This window comes from Ips typographus, linkage group LG4, assembly GCF_016097725.1.
Source record: "Ips typographus isolate SLU linkage group LG4, UJ_Ityp_2.0, whole genome shotgun sequence".
In the NCBI taxonomy this organism is placed as follows: domain Eukaryota; kingdom Metazoa; phylum Arthropoda; class Insecta; order Coleoptera; family Curculionidae; genus Ips; species Ips typographus.
Window position 1 is genome coordinate 13,248,829 of NC_138425.1, and position 22,056 is coordinate 13,270,884.

A 22,056-nucleotide genomic window follows, 5' to 3' on the forward strand; every position below is an offset into this window, starting at 1 on the left:
TTTATACTATAGTCTCCACGCCCGTAGGGTGAGGCGTATTGCATTTTTCAAATTGTTATTCAAATGCTGGTTGAAAGATATTTCAAGTTTTAATCACCCTGTACATCTCGCTTGGAGAAAGGTAATACATCTTTTACTTGGGGGGGCAATTGTCTCGATTTAATTTAACCGAGTCATTTTATTGAACTTAATTACCCTATTAAAGGACGTTTTATTGTTCCTGTTTAATTGCTTTTGTATACTTTTTTTCCGATAATCTGGTACAGAACTTTCAGTCACCGTTTTATTGCATTTCTCCTATTTTGTTATTGCTGGTTGTAATAGTCTTTTAGCAAAAAAACGGCCTTAAATGCAACATAGTGTTTCTTCTATAATATTAATTAAAACCGTTGTTTCCTACGCTGTCATGTTTTAATGAATGGTGTTGGGTTAATTATTTCCTATCAGAGAATCTTCAATTATGTCAATATGTTAACTTGTTGACTATAGACCACCATAAGTAGGAGAGTTGATGACTAAGCTGAATAAGAAAACCACCACAGTGATTTCTAAATTTGTATTTGTGTTCCTGACTTTACTTGCACAGAAACCTTATCAAATAGTTCGTTCATTCACAGGATGGCAGTTTAGCTGCTTCTTATGCTCATTTGGAAGGAAGTCGTATAAATACAATTATTTATAGTTGCGTATGAAGGACATCTCCTCTAACGGAAGTCAATGAACTACGTGCATTATATCCTTTACATGACAATTTTCTATATAACAGTAAAATGCTATTTTTTTCGAAAGGGCAAAACTTACTATGCAACAACATATGCGCGACGAGTATTAGTAGCAGCTTTTCATCTGCCAAGAAATTTGATAGGACATTCTCAGTGGCGAATTTCAATAGAATTGGGTCGCACATGTCGGGATGCAACATGGTAGTTTTAAAATAAAGACTGCAATTTTGTGGAATAGTTTATAAGATTTATAATCGGAGTATTAAAATTTGTCACTCTACTATAGACAGCAGCATTCTTCAATCAATTTTAATGCAATAATCCCCACACTCATTTGCTAGTCGTAAAGCACAATGCAATAGCAATTGATCACATCCGTGTCATTATTGGATCATTAAAAAGCTAAATCCTTTTTATTCATGGGGGTAATTAATTTATAATTCCCTGTTCGAGCGTCTCACGTATCGCGTATAACTTCCATTGAGCAATTAAACAATTAATAAACAATCTCTGTATGAACAGCAATTGAAATTCTACCAGTTTTTTTTATCGGCGCATGCAGAAAGAAGTTATCCAGGCTGTTAGACACGCAAGTCGGACAAGATTATCGCGCATTTTGTACTGATCCATCGGGAATGCAAATGCCCTGATTATATGGTATTTTTAGATTCCATTTCCAACTCAGATTCAATTGATGTTGACGGCGTTATTACTTTAAACTGGGTTGTCCGTAACTAAAGAATAGTATATGGTTCTTAAAGCAATTAACTGCATACATATACATAAATATGAACGAATTTACACCATAATTAAGGCTTTCGTTTATTACTATCACTTTTGACGAGTAAACTACGCCGGAATAACAGGAAATGGCTTAATTTTGTGGTGACTTGGTAAAAAGTATGCATTGTTGAATGTTAAATGTTTAGAATAGAATGCCTTTCTCGGTCGGCGGCGATTTAAATTACAGATTACTGGAATTATTCCAACCAGGGTAAAACAAACTAAGTAAAAACCAGGAGAGTTGGCCTGATTTGATTATTTTTAGTTTATGCAACGTGTGGGTTCAATTTTATTCCGGCAAAACGGCTATTAAAATTTGGCCCAATTTTTGACAATCACTGGTATATTATAGAGTTATTCCATAATCCACCCACTAAACTGACCGTTGTTAAACTCCGATAACCCCGTTTTGTTTGCCTCTCGTAATCTAAAAACGGTTTTAATGTTTATAAACTGAATCGGTGTAACGGAAATTATTATTATTCCTTTCAACTTGACTCCTTTCGTGATCGTCCTTCGCGATTATCAGCATTTAACGGATGCAGTTACTTTCATTTTTGTTTTGTTACAACTACTAATTTAGCTTAAAAGTAATGATAATTCGGTTTAGAACGTTAGCTGCATTAAAAGGTTAAACTATAATCAAATCACTGCATACATTATCAGTTGACATCTCTCTGTTGATTGCCTTAATCGTTTCACTTAATTAACCAGGATAATAGCGGTTGTGGTGGTGTTTACGTTACTGAAAAGAATTTTCTTGGTCTGTTTATATCACAACGAAATTTTAGTGTAAATACGTTAAATTTAGAACAGATTTGTGCCAAGGTCTAGAGTATGGGGGTGCCTTGATAAAAAAAATTGCAAATATTTTTATTGGCGCTCAATTGGCAAATGGAGTTTAGCAATGTTAGTGAGATTAAAATGTAATTTCAATATGTGTACAGCTTAGCAAATGGTAATGAACTATATGATAATAAAAAGTGATGACCTGGATATAATAATACAATAAAAATAAAGGTAGATAAAATGCTTTCTGCATTCTACAACGGCCAGGTAAAAAAATCCGTATCTATTCAATTTGAATCAGAATCAGAGATTAATACACCATAACTAACTCAAAAACGAAACAAAGCCAGAATCCAAATTAATATCAGCACGGTATTATATAGGATGTTGACAATTATTATAATTTTATTTTTTCATAATTTGTATGTACGGGGTGCTGCATTTTCGATGGTTTTACGGGGTACAGAGAAAACGGTAATAGATAGAAAAAAAGTAGCATACCTGTTCTGATCTCTTTTTCTGAGCTGAGATAACTGGCGAAAAGTGGTCGGCGCAAACTTCTTTTGTTTCAAAGATACGGGGGGCTTTTGAAAATTGGTCATTTTAAAACCTCCTCTGTATTTCATTTGCTATTAGTTATTAAAAAAGGAAAACCGGTTTCCGGTAGAAGTTTTGACGTAGAATCCAATGGCGTCATCAGTTTTTTTCTATTACGTTTAGTTTCTGACATATGCCACTAAGTTATATTTTTTTAAATGGAACACCCTATATATTTTTAGTTCATTTAATTCTGTTGATTTTTACTTTTACAACGGTGTATTAAAACATAAGTTTGTAAACGTTATTCTTGGTAATTAGAAAAAAAGCGTTTCCTTAACAAAAAAGTACTAAATAATATGTATAAAAATACCCACAGTCGAAACAAAATTTGGCTATGTTCATATTAACATGTTACATGTCGTTTATAAACAATTTTTTCAACTTCCACCTTAAAAATAGTAGAAAATAGAAATGGCCATTTTCCTTATTAAAGTGACGGTAGAACTGTTTGTAACTTAGATTTTTAATAAGATTTATTAAAAATATTTAATTTTCTGATGTGTTAGTTTATATGATTTCCGATTTTGTTTGGTATTTTAGATATTGGCCTTTTTTTAGCTTAGCAAAAGTCTTTTTTTAAAATAACAGGATTAACCTCTACAAACTTATATGTTTGCCATTGGATTCTACATGAAAACTACTACCGGGAACCGTTCTTCCTTTTTTGATAACTTTAAGAGCAACTGAAATACAGAAGAGGTTCAAAAATTACCAAATCTTTGAAACAAAAGAAGTTTGCCCACTTTTCGCCAGTCATCTCAGCTCAGAAAAAGAGATCAGAACACGTATGCTACTTTTTTTCTGTCTATTACCGTTTTCTCTGTACCCTGTAAAACCATCGAAAATGCAGCACCCTGTACACATTTGTTCATAACGGTTTTTTTCTGAATTAAAGGGTGTTGTGGCTACTCCAGAATATGGAATTCTCCAAAAGTGGTGAATTATAATAAAAAATCACCTTTAGTCAACAAAACAAGATACAAATGTAAAATTTTCCGTGTGTGTTTTCTCGGTGTTGCAAGTTTCAAAGTGATCGTTCACCAGTTCACCAGGAACAGTACAATTCACTAAAAGAGTAAGATGTAAGGGTTAACTGTAATTCAAACAGTAAGTTAATACTAAATTGACAAAAAAGGTTTTAAACCTAACACATGCCAGAAGTAAGAAATGCCAGAGCCCTCTAAAAGTTTTAGAGAAACTCAGCAATGTTATCTGGTGGCAATAAAACATCAAAAATATAATGGCTAGATCAACACCCTAGAATTTTGGTATAGTTGTATAATTGTTAATGTAATGCATGTTTATATAAACTTACAGGCTAAATATAACTCCGATAGTCTTTGTCACAATTCCCATTTTATAAGGGCCACAACAGTTTACAGAACAAATCGCACAAAACCTCCATCTCCGATCAAATAGCAAAACGAAACAAAGTACATAAGAGTTACATCTTGGCCGTGCTCTTTCGTCTAACCGTTGGTTAACAATCGAAATTACATGTCGATAGTGATCGGTCACAAAACAACAAACAAGAGGAACGGGCAAACGAAATTTAAAAAAGGAAAATTGCCTGGACGATCGACTCGTGCCGACAGTACCCAATAATTTTGCGCGAGAGCATTTTCCCGAAGGTACCAGTACGACCGTACGCCGCTCCGACTGCTACACTTCGAAACGGTTTCGGAGGTGGACAGAAGCACAATGAAGTGCCAACGGGTGGGGAAACAATATTATAATGTACTTCGGTTTCTGTGTATGTGTGCACACCAGAACTTCTTAAGGCCCTATCCGTTATATGATGTGATAGACCCGGGTAGGGCATTATGATTGCCGGGAGACCTGATTAATTGTTGTTTACGTGTTTGTTTATGGATAGCCGAGCTAATTTATAAATCGACAACAATGTATGTGGTTTATGTGATAAATCGACTGCGGTCACGCTTGTCTTGGTTGGGCATGGGAATTGTTCAAGGGACACTTTCTTCTTATCCGATATCTGCATTGCTAGAAACGGTCTTAATGCAAAATTTCTATTCTCTGAAATTAGCAAGTATATTACCTAAAACGTCTTAAGAATATGTTAAAAACTACAAAAATAACGTGGCTAAATGTTCTGGAAATTCCCAATTTAAATAACGATATTGGTATTATCTATACTCTACCACCAGGAGGACACTCAAATATGACTTCCTCAGAGGTGTGTTGTAGCAATAAAACTTTGTCTTTGTCAGCTGATTTGTAGTCCAAAAGTTGTACCTTTAGTTTTTTGTAATCCACCAAGTTATCAAGTTTACACATTTCGACTAATTGTTAAAACTGTTTCAGTTCATGATAATGAATATTTTAGAATCTTGACAAGTGGGTACTTTTTGGGGGGCGTTATTGTGTCACTAATTCATAATCATCAAATAAAATAAAAAAAACAGCATCTTTAGCTAGTTCAGTACTTGTCTTTTACTCTCATTATGTGATATTGTCGTAAAGTTGGAATCATACACTTTCCCTTTGGTCTTTCATTGAATACCGAAAGATATATCAAGATAAACGATCGGTTCGAACAAATCGGATCCCATTTCGGAAAGTAGTGGGCAATTAATAAAAACGAACATTATCGGCGGTCTATTCCTCCAATTTAAATTCTTATTTAATGGCCGGTTCTACCAAAAAAACGATCAATAAAAATTGGATCCAAATAGCCTAATATCCCCCTAAAAAAAGGAAAACTTGAAGATTCTTTCACACGTAAAATTCGATCTAACGGTATTGCTTCTCTTCGGGTTTGCAGCAGGTGGGAATGTCTACCTGATGTGGAGGGTCCTTTGTGCTGCCCACCACCCATTGTCAAGGATATTTGTACATACATGTGGATAATCGAGATTATCGGTTATCAGGTTATCGATTTTCGGTGACATGTGTCATGATTCTTTTCGGCGACCTTTTGTACTTTGGATTCTAACCGTTTCGGGCTTCAATACAGATTGTATGCGTTTCTGCTTGTATATTGATCATTAAATTAGTTTTTAATTTTCCACGAATACATTAAAACTATCATAACCATCTAGGAGCAATTAAATAATCATCAAGAAAATTACACACTGGATTATCTGTAGAATGCCATTTTTACCTATGTCCGTACTAGAAGGCGTGTATAAAATGTTTTAAAGCTGACGCACTTTGTTTCTATTGTTTCAAAAAAGGCATCGTATCCGTTACCAGAAGAGTCAAATCAAAACAAGGTGTAATTGAAGACGCTTAATACATAATGTATAAGTTTTCGCATACATGCAGACTTTTTTTATTGTAGATTGTAATTACTTCTTGGCTATTAGGGATTTTTCCTCCTATTATAAAATAGTTAAAAACAACTTTATTATTGATAATTTGTGTTATTTGATAACTGCTAATTTCGTGCCATTAGAATGTTGTTGCTGAAAAACTACATTGTTCAAAAAGCCCGTCAATGTGACGTAGTTTTGTTTTTGACCAATTAAACGGTAAGAGATAAAGTTGCGTAAAAACGTCAGTAAGTTTGATTTTTGTTTGAAATTTTAAAATATTTTTGCATTCATTCTCTCTCTATTTAATTCGTGACATTAATGAACAAACAAAAAAGTCCACCAGCATCAGTAAAGTTGTAATTGAAGAATTTTGCACATTTCCGCTTCGGTTAAATGGTTTTTTCATAGATAATAACACGTAAAAATGTAGTTCAAGGCAACTCAAGTGTGTTACCAATGTCGCTAATTTAAACTATTAAATGTAACCCACCAGCGTGTTTATGTTTTTTTTTTTCGGTAAACACTTATTTAAGTAAATAGTACGGAAATTACTCTTATAATAGAGGCATTTCGCACGTTCACTTGAGCACAAAAAGCGACTGTCCTTATTGGCTTCAGAACAATACATCAAGCAAACAGTAAGTTTTAGCGAGTGGTAACATCATCGACTTATGGTAGTCATAGAAAATTTGTGGTAGTTTTCCAATTGATATATGAATAACAGAAAAATCAATTGAAATTTAGTGGAAAATTTAATTGTATAGTACCTGAAAAGAAGCGGATTTCCAAAGTTTTAGCATTTGACAGTTCAATTAGACTTAGTGACCAAGTGGTCACGTGACCAACTGTTGAATGACGTCACACACTGACACTTGTCACAAAGTTACGCTTCATCTTTGTCTAGAGCAGTGATTTGCACTAGTTTTCTTCTTATTGTATTTTATGTATAATTTCCATACATTTAAAATTACTATACACTATAACCAAGGTATAGAATCAGCTGAATCTAATCAATTTTTAAATATACAATTTTAATAAATGACCTTATAGCAATTACCGTCTAATTGCAAAAAGCAAAGTCGAAGGTTCGTAGCACGTAAAACTGTTGCAGTATTATAAAATGTGATAATTACAATCAGGATTAAAAAGCACAAAAATCGTGAAAAAAGGCGCTTAAAAAGCAAAATAAAAAGCTATAAAAAAGCACAAAACTCTTTCAGAGATGCAAAATTTGTTTTCAAAATGTTTTAGAAGTACGGAAGATTTTAGACTGTAAAAATTTGTTGAACTACTTGAGAGCATTTGGAAGGTTTTTGGACTGTTTAAACAGCATATTAAAGGTTCTGGAATGCTCTAGAGGCATTTGGAATCTCTTACACGGTTCACAAAATTTTTTAGAAGCTTCTAAACTGCTTTAATATCTTCTGGAAGCTTCTAGACTAGCTGAAAATCATTTGGAATCTTTTAGACTGTTCTAAATAATTTTGAAAGCTTCTAGACTATTTTGAAAGACTCCGACTGCTTTAGAAGCATTTTGGAGTTTCTGTAGTGTTTTGAAATCTTTTTAGACTACTTTAGGAGCATTGAAGGTTCTGAACTGCTTTTAAGACATGTGAATTTGAACTTTTGGAAGCTTTTAAACTGCTTTAGAAGCATACGGAAGCTTTTAGACTGTCTTGATTTTCTGTTTTTGGATTTCTTGAGAACTTCTAGACTAGTTGGAGATTATTTGGAAGCCTTTAGAGTGTTCTAAATGCTGTTGGAAGCTTCTAGACTATTTTGAAAGCCTTTAGACTGCTTGAGAAGCATTTTGGAGTTTCTGTAGTGTTTTAAACCCTTTTTAGACTACTTTAGAAGCATTTGGAAGGTGTTTGGACAGTTTAAAGAGCCTTGAAGGTTCTGTACTGCCTTTAAGGCATTTGAAACCTTGTAGACGGTTTTAAAAACTTTTGGAAGTTGTTAAACTGCTTTAGAAGCATATGGAAGCTTTTGAGAGCTTCTAGATAAATTGAAAAGCATTTGAAAGCTTTTAGAAGCTTCTAGGCTGCTTTGTAAACTTTGCAAGGCATATTAGAGGTTCTATAGTGTTTTGGAATGTTTTTACATTTTTTTAGATTACTTCAGGAGCATTTGGAAATTTTTTGGTCAGTTTAAATTTGTAAATTGATACATACATTTTGCAACATGTTTTTGTCCTGCAAGGCCTTCAATATCTCAATATAGCAATTTTTTGTCAATGCAGTTATTGGTTTAGTTTATTTTTAAAAACTTGAAAAGCTTGTTTTTTAAAATTAGTTAAACCATACAAAAATAGCAGTAAATAAGCACAAAACGAAGAAAAAAGCATCAACAAAATTTGTCAAATAATGCGTTTTTGCATAAATCGTTCACATTAGATGTCAAAGGTTAGTTGCTTTTATTATTTACAAAAAGCAAAATTTCTAGAAATCCGGACTCTAGTAATAATTAAACCCAACTTATCGTTTAAAACTTAAACAAACGGCCAATAAGTTAATTCATCCATAAACGTGTAATTTCTATGAAACTGGTTGAAATCCGATCAACCACGTGTTCATATATTTTCATTCATATTGACCGGTTTTGCAGTTTCATCATGTTATTTGAAATATGATAAAATACTCTACTTGTTCAACAACATGTCATTAATAATTAATCTAAAATCTAACGTAATAATTAAAACCAATTTAAGCATGATAACAACAATTTAGTTGAAAAAAACCAGCAGGGGACGTTAGAAAAAAAAACTGCCAACATCTGCATACTAAATAAGATTTTATCGAGACATCCTGTGTCCTGCGACATAGCGCCTATGCGTTGGTCAGCCTATAAATATACACGTTGTTGTCTATTTTCGTTGTAACTCTTCGTGAGCCTGTTGGTTTTATAATTGGAGTGAATAATGAACGTACCAAACTCTCTGTATGACGTATCAAAAAAATGTACCACAAACAGGCGCATCTTGCATTAGTAAATCGACCGTTACTTCACTCTGAAAACTGAATGTTGTAACTGTTCACCGTTTCCAACAGGAAGGCAGTAGTAATTAGACCATGAAGTGGCGGTTTGACCAAAGGGTCCGTGTTTATGCTTTTTGTGTTGGTAAAAATGAAGTTAATGTACGATGTTACCGGTAACAGACATTTTGCATTAAACACCTGTGGCCAAAAACACAAGTTTCAAGAAGCATTTGGAGATCTAACGGTTTATGGGAAAAATCCTTCTTTCGACAAATCATCACAATAACCATGGTTGAGCAAAGGAATTTTCAATTAAAGTTCGCTCTTTTTCGTATCAACCCGTTTATTATAAATTTATAATTAAGGGGATCAAACGTTATAACATTATTACTTAACTGTAGACAATATAAACTAATTATCTGACGTTATAAAAAGAAACTCTTGAAAGTTCAAGGCTCCGAACTGTACACCGTCTAGGAAATAATGGGATATTTCGTAAGCGCGACTTTCTGCTTTCGTCTTACAGGAAAAAACTGATCAAAAAAAAATTGAATCAAGTTGAACGACCCAAGTGCGCGATTGATGGGCAAACTGGCTTCGCAAAATGTACAGTCCTTTTGAGTATTTAGAGCAGAATGTGACACAATCTCGAGCTGATACTGGTTGAGTTATGGCCGGAACTGTAAATCAGTTTTTTCTCTCTCAATTCGAAGAAAATCGCCAGATACACATCACAAATTAATAGATAGAGCTTGCTGAGTCACCTGTATCGTGGCTAATCATCACTCGGTTATTAACACACTAATAATCACATGTAAATATGATGGCAAGTAAGAAATAGTTTACGATTTAATTGAAGAAAAACTGTAACGAGGACTGCTCAGTCTGTTATTATTGTCAATTAGTTTTGAAACTCGATAATGAGTATTTTTTTTTTTTGATCGGACAGTTGAATTGATTTTTGTTGTTGTATATAGGGCGTAGGCATAATATTTAGACCGATTAAAAATGTAATTCTAATTATACACTGGGTAAATGAGTTGGTGTTAAAGTTGATAGTTTTAGGATTAGCAAAAAGTTAATAGCGTTACCAGCTTGCTTGACAATAATTTTTCCTTGTTGATCACTCCAGATGATGATAATTTTTTTGGAAAACAAACACATTTTTGGTGTTATAGTTGATACCGCATCTCCCGGTCAACTTTATGACGACGTATAGGTGAACCGCAATAACATAAAATTGCAATACATTGCCGGATAATAGTAGGAAATCACGTTTAACATGATGGAAACTTGGTGCGTTTAGTACGACATCTTCTAATTATACAGGGTGTCTAAAAAGTCTGGAATATTGCAAATATCTCGAAAACTGCTGATTTTATTTTTCTCAAAATTTGCGTCTTGTTAAAGTAAATAACAGCGCATGACGTGAGGGTGAAATGAGGTTCGCAAGTATACAGGGTCAGTCACAAAGTATACCAACTTTCTTAATTCAAACCTAACACACTGTATATTACTTCAGATTTTAAGAGTACTTATAAAGGCCAATTCAACGATATACGATTTTTATTTTTTTTTTATTTATTTTTTTTATTTTTTTATTTTTTTTTTTGATTTTTTTTTTGTACCTGCCTATAACAATGATAGGTGTAACAATGACAGCTAACGTCAATATAATGTTAAATTAATTGGCAAATTTTCCTATTACTTAAAATGTTGTTTTTGAGTGAGAAGGAAAAGACTGACATCTTAAGTATCCTTCTCACTCAAAAACACCATTTTAAGTAATAGGAAAATTTGCCAATTAATTTAACATTATATTGACGTTAGCTGTCATTGTTACACCTATCATTGTTATAAAAAAAAAATCAAAAAAAAAATAAAAAAAAAATAAAAATCGTATATCGTTGAATTGGCCTTTATAAGTACTCTTAAAATCTGAAGTAATATACAGTGTGTTAGGTTTGAATTAAGAAAGTTGGTATACTTTGTGACTGACCCTGTATACTTGCGAACCTCATTTCACCCTCACGTCATGCGCTGTTATTTACTATAACAAGACGCAAATTTTGAGAAAAATAAAATCAGCAGTTTTCGAGATATTTGCAATATTCCAGACTTTTTAGACACCCTGTAGAGCAGTTCAGGTAATAAAAGGATCGAAAGAGTAAAAAAACAAATATCTTCAGCTATTAAAATAATTCACCCCTTAACGTGAAAAAACCTATTTTGCACACGTTTGCGTGTGCATGAAAAGACACCGCACGCAAACCTATGACTAATATTTAAATTCTAAATGTATCCAACTTTATTAAAACACAATACAGCAATTAGCAAATTACCCAATCGTTAATTTCTTAAAATTGTTATCTACAGGCACAACCTTGTTTTTTTAGGTTTATTTCAGTTTTACCGACTGCAGTAATTCAATTAGCTTCTTTGGATTGCTACATATGCAAGTATATTGCCCAACACTGCCCTAAACTATCAAACTGAAACACTTCAGACCGTTTGAAATAATAATATCAAGCTGACAGAACTGGAACGTTGGTTCGAGTCAATTTTTTCAATAATCGCTCGATATTGCATTGTATTATATGATATAAATTTCTGCGTTTGTGCAGCCATTTCACAAGTTTCATATTTCCGACAAATTACATAGTTTATAATCGAATGCAGTCCGATTATCTAACCGCAGAAAGTTTCATAGGTACAGAATTTTTCCAACTAGGGGTTATTGTTAGTTTAATATTGCGTTTCAACATATTTAACCTTGCCAAGTCATTTTCTTTTTAAGTTCAATAATTATTATTTTTTGTTAGTCAATGCAATATAATAGTAATAATTTAATTAGGGATTTTTTTAACTTAAACAATGAAACCTAAGAATCACTAGAAAGTTTTAACGGAATAAAGTTTTAAATCGACTTCCTCATTTTAGAGGAGGCTAAAATGGTTGAACTAATTACTTTTAGAGAAAACTTAATTTACATAATAGCTTCAAAACGAGTCAACAGATTTGCATTTCAACGTATTCGTCACCCACAATGATCTCATTAATTGCACGTTACCCGAATATGGATATGTCATAGTTAAAACTAAACAAAAAACTATATTATTGCAATTTTCCTGAAAAATTGCAGCGTTAATTTGTGGGAAAAGTGAAAACAATGAATGCGTGGCACGGGATGATTACATTCTCTTACATGCAACCATTATGTAATTAATGCCCCCGTGTTTTGGAAACAGTCTGGCACTCAGACTAATTTTTTTTTGAGACAAACAATGTTTCAAACGAGCTTACCCGCCTGTTTCGAACAAAAACATTGCCAAGGCGCAAATTGAGGTCACTTCTCATAGGAAAAACTCTCATAATATGTCTTGGTTGGGTTTGTTGTACGTGTGATGATTAAACATTCAAGTATAAGGTGTATTAGTCGTAAAAAAACTAATCAACAGGATTTGTCATGCTCCACTAGATTAATTATTAGATTTATAATTGCGTTGCAGTGCCCCTGAAGAGGACAAAGTCCCTAAATGTAGATTTCGATTGAATTACCACCGAATACAACTTAATTAGCTCAATCTAATGTACTAGTAGTATAATGTATAATAATTGAGACCGGAAAATTTTCGAACCAATCGGAAACTGCACTCAGTTTTCACGCGCCGTCAGATAGAAATTGCTTGAATATAATAGGCTCGGTAATTTGAATGGGTATTGTATAAGTGCAGTTTATTTGAACGGTAACCTAAATGCTCAATACAGTATTTATCCTTTGTTTATATGTATTTGATAACCATCAATGATTGTTATAAAAGGTTCAAACCTTACAGAGGTTTATTTAAATTAGTTTGAGTAATTTGAGTATATCTCAACAAAGTGAGATTTATATATATTATACAGTGTGGAACAGCCAAATGGAATAAATTCGATAACGAATAAATGAGAGCGTGTTGGGAAAAATGCTTGGACACGTCGATTTGTATTTTTAGATGCGCATGTATTAAAAAAAATAAAAATTATATAGGGTGTGTCATGTGACAGTGGCCGATACCAACTTTCTTATTTTAAATACAACCCCCTGTATATTATAATTTTTTTGGATTCTTCAGAAAATTCTAGACATAATTCATGTACAATGTCCCATACCTATCTTCAACTGTTTCGGAAATATTAAGTGCTTTCAGATGTATTACTAAAATTAATATTAAAAAAAGAAAATTATTTTATTTCACAAATAATGTAAAAAAAAACAAAAAAACATTAATTTAATAAGTATTGAGTGTAATGTAGCGAATTTGTGAAATAAAATAATTTTCTTTTTTTAATGTTAATTGTTGTAATACATCTGAAAACACTTAATATTTCCGAAACAGTTGAAGATAGGTATGGGACATTGTACATGAATTATGTCTAGAATTTTCTGAAGAATCCAAAAAACTAATAATATACAGGGGGTTGTATTTAAAATAAGAAAGTTGGTATCGGCCACTGTCACATGACACACCCTATATAATTTTTATTTTTTTTAATAAATGCGCATTCAAAAATACAAATCGACGTGTCCAAGCGTTTTTTCCAACACGCTCTCATTTATTCGTTATCGAATTTATTCCATTTGGCTGTTCCACACTGTATATTATCAAACTAATTTGATAATACGATATTTATTAATATGATATTTAATAAACTGAAAGTCATATTATCATACTACCATTATTAACTAAATGTCTTGGAAGTTGCTAGTGAAAAATCAAGTTATTGCAATATAAACTTAATATAATCTCATCATATTTTGCTACATTGTAAACTCCTCCAGTAACTGTTTTTTATTCATTATCTTGCGGAAACCAATTACCCTGGCAAGACTATACCTGAATGAGCATTTTTTTTTTCAGATTAAATATCCGTGGTCGTAATAAAACTCTCACGGAATTGGTGCAAGTCGGCAAAAATAAATTTACGAAAAAAAAAAAAACGCGCAAGGTCGAATGGACCATCACCACAGCATCGGATTCTAAATTGTCGGTTATAGTTTCATCATATCTTGACTGCAGCAGCGCCTTATAACGATGCAAAATTATATATTTTTCGCCAGAATTTATCTTTGACTTGTCGTAATTGTTTGGCAGATCTACAGCACGATAATGGTTATTGACACTTTGTTTACAGATATCAAGACAAATTGGAAAAGTGTTTGTAATAAAATAGTAAATTTCTTCATGAACGGTCGAGTCGATACAACCGGACTTATAATCATTCGATAACAATCTCTCTAACTAAATTTGAAAGGTACTTACCTAAGCAGTATAGTGAAATTAACGTCATGGCTCAGCCTATCAAGACCGATAGTGCCATCGACTCGAACAGCGTTGACTTTGTCTCTCAAAGAAGAAGAACTGCCAACTGGTGGATGTCGTTCCTTTAGGATGTCAAAGATGTTTGGTTGTCTCAGGAAAGCCACCACTTTGTCGTTATAGGCCACCGGAACTTCCGGAAAATTCGTTTGTACGTTTACTGTGGTGGTTGTTGAAGGCCTAGGTGGTGGAATAGGAGCCTAAAATTAAAAAATGGATAGTTGAGTACCCCAATCAAATCTAAACAAGTCAAATGTAGCATTTTTCTAACATTCATAAATATTTGATAGACACTATACTTTCTGGCATAACAAAATATTTAAGAAATTAAGAAAAACAGGAAAAACTTACTTGATTGTGACCCCTAATATGATACAACATAAAACTGCACACATTACCAATCATTTTGCCTAAGTTTTAACAATCGTAAGTTAACAAGAATGAAACTTATCGAGACTGCGGTACACACAAAACAAATGCGTGTTTTGTCACTCCCGCACCTAATTGCTAAACAACATACAAAATCTAATCCACATATTGAAATAATACTGGGTAATTACTTTGTTATCTGAAACAGATAGGTTATTGTACCGATTGATTTTCAGCATAATAAATCAGATGCGAACAAATGTGTAAGTTGTTTTTGTTAAAGAACATTTTTAACTTAAACAAATTAATGCTCTACTACTAACTGCTAACTCCACAAAAAAAGCATTAAAGTTCAGCACAGTAAAAAATTATGTAAAAGTCAAATTAGAAAAATAAATAATAATAAAAGCAGTTTTCAAATAATACAGTATTCAATTTTTGGTGTCAAAAATACCTTCATGTAGGTACAAAAATTTCAAAGTTATCTATAGAAATTGCCAAATAAATTCTCTGAACAAAGATCAAACTTTTTCATACAGTTTGTCATGTGATGAACTGATTTCCTATAAATAATATTGAAATTTCCTTTCCTGTTACGCCAAGCCAGCTTTGTATGCGTGGTTGCATAACTTGTAGCAAATACATTCACTCTAAACCAAACAGCAAAAAGTACTCACATCCAAATCATCTGAGAACCTCCGAGAAACCGACAAACATTCTAAAGGAAGCCTGGGGTCCATATACGTAGTTTTCTTGTTAGTATGATCGATAAAGAATGGCTGATGAATTAGTAAATTTAGTGTGTTAGTTAGTAAATGAAACATCACAAACAGAAAAAGACGAATTTTACCTTTAGAGCCTCGTCTTTTTTCGTATCCCAACCGTTAGGCAGGTCCCTGGTAGGTTCAGCAAACATGTTAACTAGAGCTACCAACTCCTTGTTATGTTGGTACTTTTCAAAATACGCTGCGTCTCTTCGTATCCGATTTATCATGTGTTTTAAAGGGGGATGTCTGTTATACAAAGCTGTAGCATCCTGGATAAAAAAAAATTGTTATATTAAAGTAACTAAAAGTTGGACAAAACTCACTTGATTCATATGGAGGATAGTGAAAAAATCTGGTCTGTTTAACAGCCGACAACCGGGAGGAAATTCAGATAGGTCGTTCCCCTCAAGTCGGTTAGAACTTATGGTTCTTCTTATGCTTTGGTACCGTCTATCAAGTTGACGTCTGTGCTGTTCAGCGCCCACTATGTTTGATGTGTTACTTGAGTTGCCTCTAGGCCGTGTCCAAGACGTTGTACGAGTGGAGTGATCTATGTAAAACACTCGTCCGTGGCTGTCCATTCGAGCGTCCCAAACTAAAGAAGTATTAATTGATAGTACTTAAACTGAGTTGAAAAATAGTAGCTTACATGGAGGAAGGGGTTCCTCATGCTCTCCAGGCACATCGGCGTGCGTTAATATTCGATGACCTCTTTCCGGAATTGAAGGAAGTCGAGTGGTACTGAGCCTTTGTAGAGGAAGAGACATTCCACCACTCGCTTCTCCATTTTCCATTGATACACTAGGCCGTAGTGTAGGCTTGGTACTGGCTAAATACATCAAAATTACTGACAGTTCAAAATACACCCACTTGAAATTCTAACCTGTATTCCTCAACTCGGACATGGCAATCAATCCGATTTGTGGGGGCACTTCACCACTGAAACCATTAGCGCCGCTACAACCATCCACTACATCACCACCACCATTTTCGGTTCTCAAAGGAAGATCTGGCGGATCATTAGATTTTAAACAAGGTGGCCTCAATTCGCCAGAACATCGTTGTTTGCGCGAATGGTGAGTGGGAGTGGGCGGACATACGGGCAGAGCTGTTGTATTTGATATTCCCGCTACTCTGGTCAAAGCTTTAGGATGAGGCCTAAATATTAAAATATACTTCATTAGTAAGTTAAACAATGGGGTTTAAGAAATTACCTAACAACAGCATTTAATTCTTTGTTCGGTTCCTTTTTCACTTTGTGAGCTGGGGTTCCTGGCAATTCCGCGATATCGCCGTCGGGTTTCTGGAGCGATCCTAACCTAGTCAATGGCTTGTGCGGCTTAGTAGCTAAATTATTATCACTTTCGCTATCCAGAACACCGTCCGTTTCTTCTATTGACGCGCTACTGCTTTGTGCGGATTGCGTCGAACTATGACTATAAAAATAACCAAATACAGATGGTTTGCAGACATAAGTAGCCAAATTTTTTTTCAGTGTAATTTAAGTAATTAGATTGTATAAGTAATCTACTTTAAATTTAATCATAGGTTATATCCCGAGACGTTTAAGTTTTATCGGGTAAACTGTGCATAGGTGATTTTTTGCAAAATTTTGCTTGGAAAATGATTGAGACTAAATAATTCGACGATAAAATCCTGATACCGCAGGTCGAAGGATTTTTTCCAAAGAATTATTTAGGCAAAACCATTTGCCTAAAAGAAAAATTTTGCAAAAAACCTACCAATGCACATTTTACGTGATATAACGTGAACGCCGAGGGGTATATGTCAAGATTATTTCCTGAAAACTCACATTTTAGTTTATTAACAAGAAAACACCTTAGTTAGAACACAAATACTAAACTAAACGTGATGAAATTAATGATAATATTGAACTCACCCCAGCAGACGACAGATTTTCGTTCAGCCATGTATATTTTTATTTACATTTCAGATTGACAATCAGACGTCATAATATTTTAATTTATGTAATTTTTTAATGGAAACTACGTTATAGTGATTTATTAATTGTTAATATTGAAGAAAATAGCTTAAATTTTATATGTGTCTAAATCCCGTTTCGTTTAATATCAAGTATACAACGTATTCGAAAAAGGTAGGAGGTGTTTATTCGGGGGCAATACCACAAGAGCTCAGATTTAGCCGGATAATTTTTGTGCTTGTCTTAGAACACTTTCTTTTTGGTGTAACTGCACGAGACCTGTTGTAACTAAATCACGAGAGCGCAGCTCGAGTGATTTTGCCAAACAGGTCGAGTTTTGTACCATAAAGAAAGTATGAGAAGACAAGCGGAAAAATTATCCTGTTCAAAATCTGAGCTCGAATGGTATTTGATAAGACAATTCCATGAATATAATCAATAATATAATAAGACTGCTACTGCCTTGTACTGGCAGAAATAAATTTTTCTGGTTCTTTTGATTTTCTGGAGTAGAACTCTAGCCGAAGCGAGCCATAACCAAAACAATACGAACAAAAATCAAAATTGACAGTGCCAGCAAAAATCTCAAGGTGAGACATTGCAACAATAGAAGTGTAGTGAAAATCCGTGGAAACGATGAAATCAACAGCAAAATTTATCCGATTTTTTTATCCGCTAGCAAACTCTCTTCCTTCCTTATTAGCCGATAGCAAACCGTGTTTTGATGACGTATATATGGCATTTTTTGTACATGAGTGGAATTGTCAGTGTAAAATTTTAGCAACTAGGGATTTATTCAGTATATAACGGCTCTCATTGGTCGAACTAGAAAGGTTCATTGAATTTTATTGGCTGCTAGTACAATGAGGGAAATAATCACCTATATAATTAAGCTAATTCATTGAAAACACATGAAAACACAAAATAGTCATTTGCATATCATGAGCCTTATTGAATTTTTCTCTCTTTATGTACCAAAAAATCAGTTGGAATACAAAATGGCTACTCTTATTGATGAATTTACCTGCCTAATTTCCCTAAACCAAATCAGTTAGTTAGTTTATTTAGATAAAAAGCTATTTACGAGCAACGAAAATTAATTCGTAATTTTTTCAAATTCGATCTTGGCAACGTTTTAACGGTTTACCTTCTGTGAACTATCCGAAATCTAATTAAAACAAACGGAAAGCAATATGTTTTCTTTTTGCAGGTGCTAGATCGATAAACACGTATTAACTGGAAATTTCCCAACGTAACTCACCTGTCTCTATTTTCTAACAACTTATGAGCATTCACAGGACTAGATTCTAAACTTTTGCTGAGTACTGTAGTAATGTAATTGTCCGAGCCGATCAGCTTATCCGTCGGTTCGACAAACATTGATTTAATCTTCATGGAAGCGGAACATGGATCGGCTTCAGAAAAGTCCGAAGCAGATCTGTATTCTTCGTCTGTATCAATAATCTCAAAGTTAAAACTCTCCTCTAATGTGAAGTGTTTCTTGGGTTTAGTCTGTCTTTCTACTGAAGGAGGAGTGAAGGATGAACCTAAAAAGAAATTAACTAACTTTTGAACTTTCCAAGTTAAGTGGTCACTTACACACAGCTGGAGTTCTTTTTAAAGGTCTGTGAAAAGACCTGGGGGGTAGAGGAGGAGCGGCCTCGTCCCCAAAATCCATGGCAAAAGTACTTTCCAGTGTTTTGTTTTCGTCCTCGGGTGATGGTGAACTAGCGTTCCAGATCTGAAGGTATTCCTTGCTTGGAGATTTTCCACTTTTCGAGCGAATTTTCTTTTTAGTTCCTGTGGTGATAAAATGTGGTAAACATGTTTTGATAGTGCACAAATTTTACCTCCAGTGTTGATTCCGTTTATAGGAGACTTCTTCTTGGCACCTGAAGAATTTTCTTGTTCTTTATTGCCCTCTAAATCTTCTAAGGAGGTGGAAGTTTTAAAGGAATCTAAGGTTTCCAAAGAGTTGGAGTTTTTGATTGGGAAGACTTGCTGCCCTTGAAGATGTTGCGGAAGGTCATGTTCGTCTTGGAAAGCGTCATTTTCGATGCCGTTGCATTTAATATTATTGTTATTTTTGACTGTTTTTTTTAACTTGTGGATGGGTTCAGATTGAGCCAGACACTCTAAGGTGGCAGTATCGTAATAACGGAAACAGATCAGTTTCTCACAGTCTGAAATGTCAATTTATTAGTATTATTTTTGAACTAGTAAAATCTCACTTACCTGAATTAGTTTGTCTAGTTAAATCAAAAAGCCACATCGTTTCCTGCTGGTCTTCTGGTACCGACTGTTTACACAGACACTCATCCACGTTAGTACTATCTGAAACCAAAACAACTTTTAATTAAATGGGTTGTTAATAGGTACATGCGTGTAAACCACATTCGAGGGAATGCGGATCTACTGGCGATATAAACAATATTAAAAAGCCATCTACAACAAATAATACAGCATAAAAAGTAAATGCCTGGTAATGGGAAATAACACGTATTTTTTGTCTGTAAAAATTAAACGATTTATTAGATAAAGTAACGAGTCAAGGATATGTAAACTATAAATAATTAATAGAGGAAATTCGCCTTGCGCTACCACACGGCGAGCTCAGTCAGCCCCATTAATTATCCTAACGTTAATTAAATTTATTCATGTACATACGTGCTCGTACCTATAGAGAAAAGTCGGTAAAAGTGAACTTGAAAGTGCGAGCGCACTTTTACTGCAATTTAAAGTAATTCGCAAATATGCGGTGCTAATATAACATTAAATTACGTCCATATCAACAGTTCTGCTCTAGAGAGGTTTTTGCTATTCCTAATTAAAATCATAATTAAGACCTATCAGGGATTAGAAAATGTCTTATCACTAACCAAACTTCTCGTAAATTGGTTTAGTAAACTTAATATAAAACTTGTTAAACAACTATAATAATATTTATAATACATCAAATATTGATTTATTCTCAGGGAAAGTTTTAGGCCGTGAATGAGTTTTTCGACCTTTCAAGTGAAGATAATTTAAAATCGATGTTTTATTACTTAAGTGCTAATTTGGAAACTTCATTCTTGCGCCGCTTAAGTTGAATGAATGATGAATGATTTTGGTTTAACAGGGTTATCACTTGGTTGTGACATTTTGGTGACAAAAACTGCATAGAGATGAAATCAATACCCTTTTTTTCCTTTTTTACAATACTTAAGCAAGAACGAGGTTTAATCTACCACTCTTACTTAAGACTGACAATAGCAACGCCTAAACAAACTATACAAAAACATTACCTTTTAAAAAACAAGAAAAATCTTCTTCTGTACTAGCTGCACTACTGAACTCTGGCAAAATTGTTCTTGAATGCTTGAATGGATCAACGGTTAGGTCATTCATAATTGTCGAGGGTAAACCAAGTGAAACACTATAAAATAAGCGCGTGACTCAATGAATACTATGAAAAATCGAAACCGAACACGCACGTTTTGTATCTGATCATCGGCCGGTTTTCAGAATGGGCCGCATTCCATTGATAATTAATATCCTTCCGGTCACATAACGCATATTAGCAGGTACAGTACCGGATATAGGCCAGGACCGGCTTCCGATTAAATTTTTATTATCACTGGTTTTGGCTCAATTTCTCATTTAACTAAATTACGCATAAAACCAATCAGACTAATGACGCAAATTACTAGAATTGGTTCTTGTGAAGTAATGCCGATCATGACGTGACTGAAAACCGCAAACACCTGTGAAAACATTCATAAAAAGAAAATCGAGCCACAAGTTGTGCACGCACGTCCTGTTCTGGGCCCTAATTCCCTTGAACGTTTCCCTTACCCTTAGTACCCGATATTTTCAGTTTCTTTAGTACCGGATATAGAACATCCGATTAAATTTTTACGACCGTCAGGTAACAATAAAGCTAGTTCCTTCCGTTCTGACGCAGTCAAGACGACATCTGGTTCTTGTGAAAAGGACGCTTTAAGAAGGTTTTCGTTGGGGCTGCCAAAGAAAACAACAAATCAAAATAAATCTTTTGACTGGTTTTGAAATAGGTTTTAAATAATTTTTTCCAAAACAGTTGATAACATGAGTCAGAAAGGAAGTGTTTAGGTTATAATAATCAGTTTCTCCGGTTGGCGGTATGTAAATTTAATAGTGTAAACCAAATTATGGCATAATCTAATTTCATTGTATGTCAAACAAAACGGGAAGTCCAATGACAGAATTCAATTTGTTTTGAGGTTTTATGTATAACCACTGATGCTTTTTTTGTAATTATTCATAATGTGTTGTTAATAAGTAGAGAGATTACTCAATCAATGCTCTAGCTAGACTCTAGACCAAGAGGGAGATAAACTTTGTAAGTGGCTTGGGTCAAAAGGCAGGAAGTGACGTTTTTTGACAGTGACAACAAATAAAAAATTGATAGAACTATACAATACTAACGTATTTGGTTCCCAATGAT

The 22,056-nt window shown here is 33.9% G+C and overlaps 1 protein-coding gene across 7 annotated transcripts in view; it reads right to left on the minus strand.

Annotated features, from left to right (window-relative positions):
• Positions 1-22,056, minus strand: part of Hecw (Hecw ubiquitin protein ligase) — a 40,384-nt gene that overhangs the window by 5,967 nt on the left and 12,361 nt on the right. For 4 of the 7 annotated variants that reach the window (XM_081978441.1, XM_081978442.1, XM_081978446.1 and 1 more), the window contains 11 exons: positions 19,824-19,922; positions 19,439-19,771; positions 19,188-19,388; positions 18,850-19,135; positions 16,861-17,082; positions 16,530-16,804; positions 16,296-16,475; positions 15,970-16,241; positions 15,730-15,915; positions 15,557-15,658; positions 14,454-14,710 (listed from right to left, as the gene is read on the minus strand). In XM_081978441.1, coding sequence (XP_081834567.1) covers positions 14,454-14,710; positions 15,557-15,658; positions 15,730-15,915; positions 15,970-16,241; positions 16,296-16,475; positions 16,530-16,804; positions 16,861-17,082; positions 18,850-19,135; positions 19,188-19,388; positions 19,439-19,771; positions 19,824-19,922 — 2,413 coding nt within the window. Of the gene's footprint in view, positions 1-4,209; positions 4,591-14,453; positions 14,711-15,556; positions 15,659-15,729; positions 15,916-15,969; positions 16,242-16,295; positions 16,476-16,529; positions 16,805-16,860; positions 17,083-18,849; positions 19,136-19,187; positions 19,389-19,438; positions 19,772-19,823; positions 19,923-20,875; positions 21,007-21,064; positions 21,097-22,056 lie in introns of those variants that run through there. The other 3 variants (XM_081978444.1, XM_081978443.1, XM_081978447.1) reach the window with 3 other exon arrangements.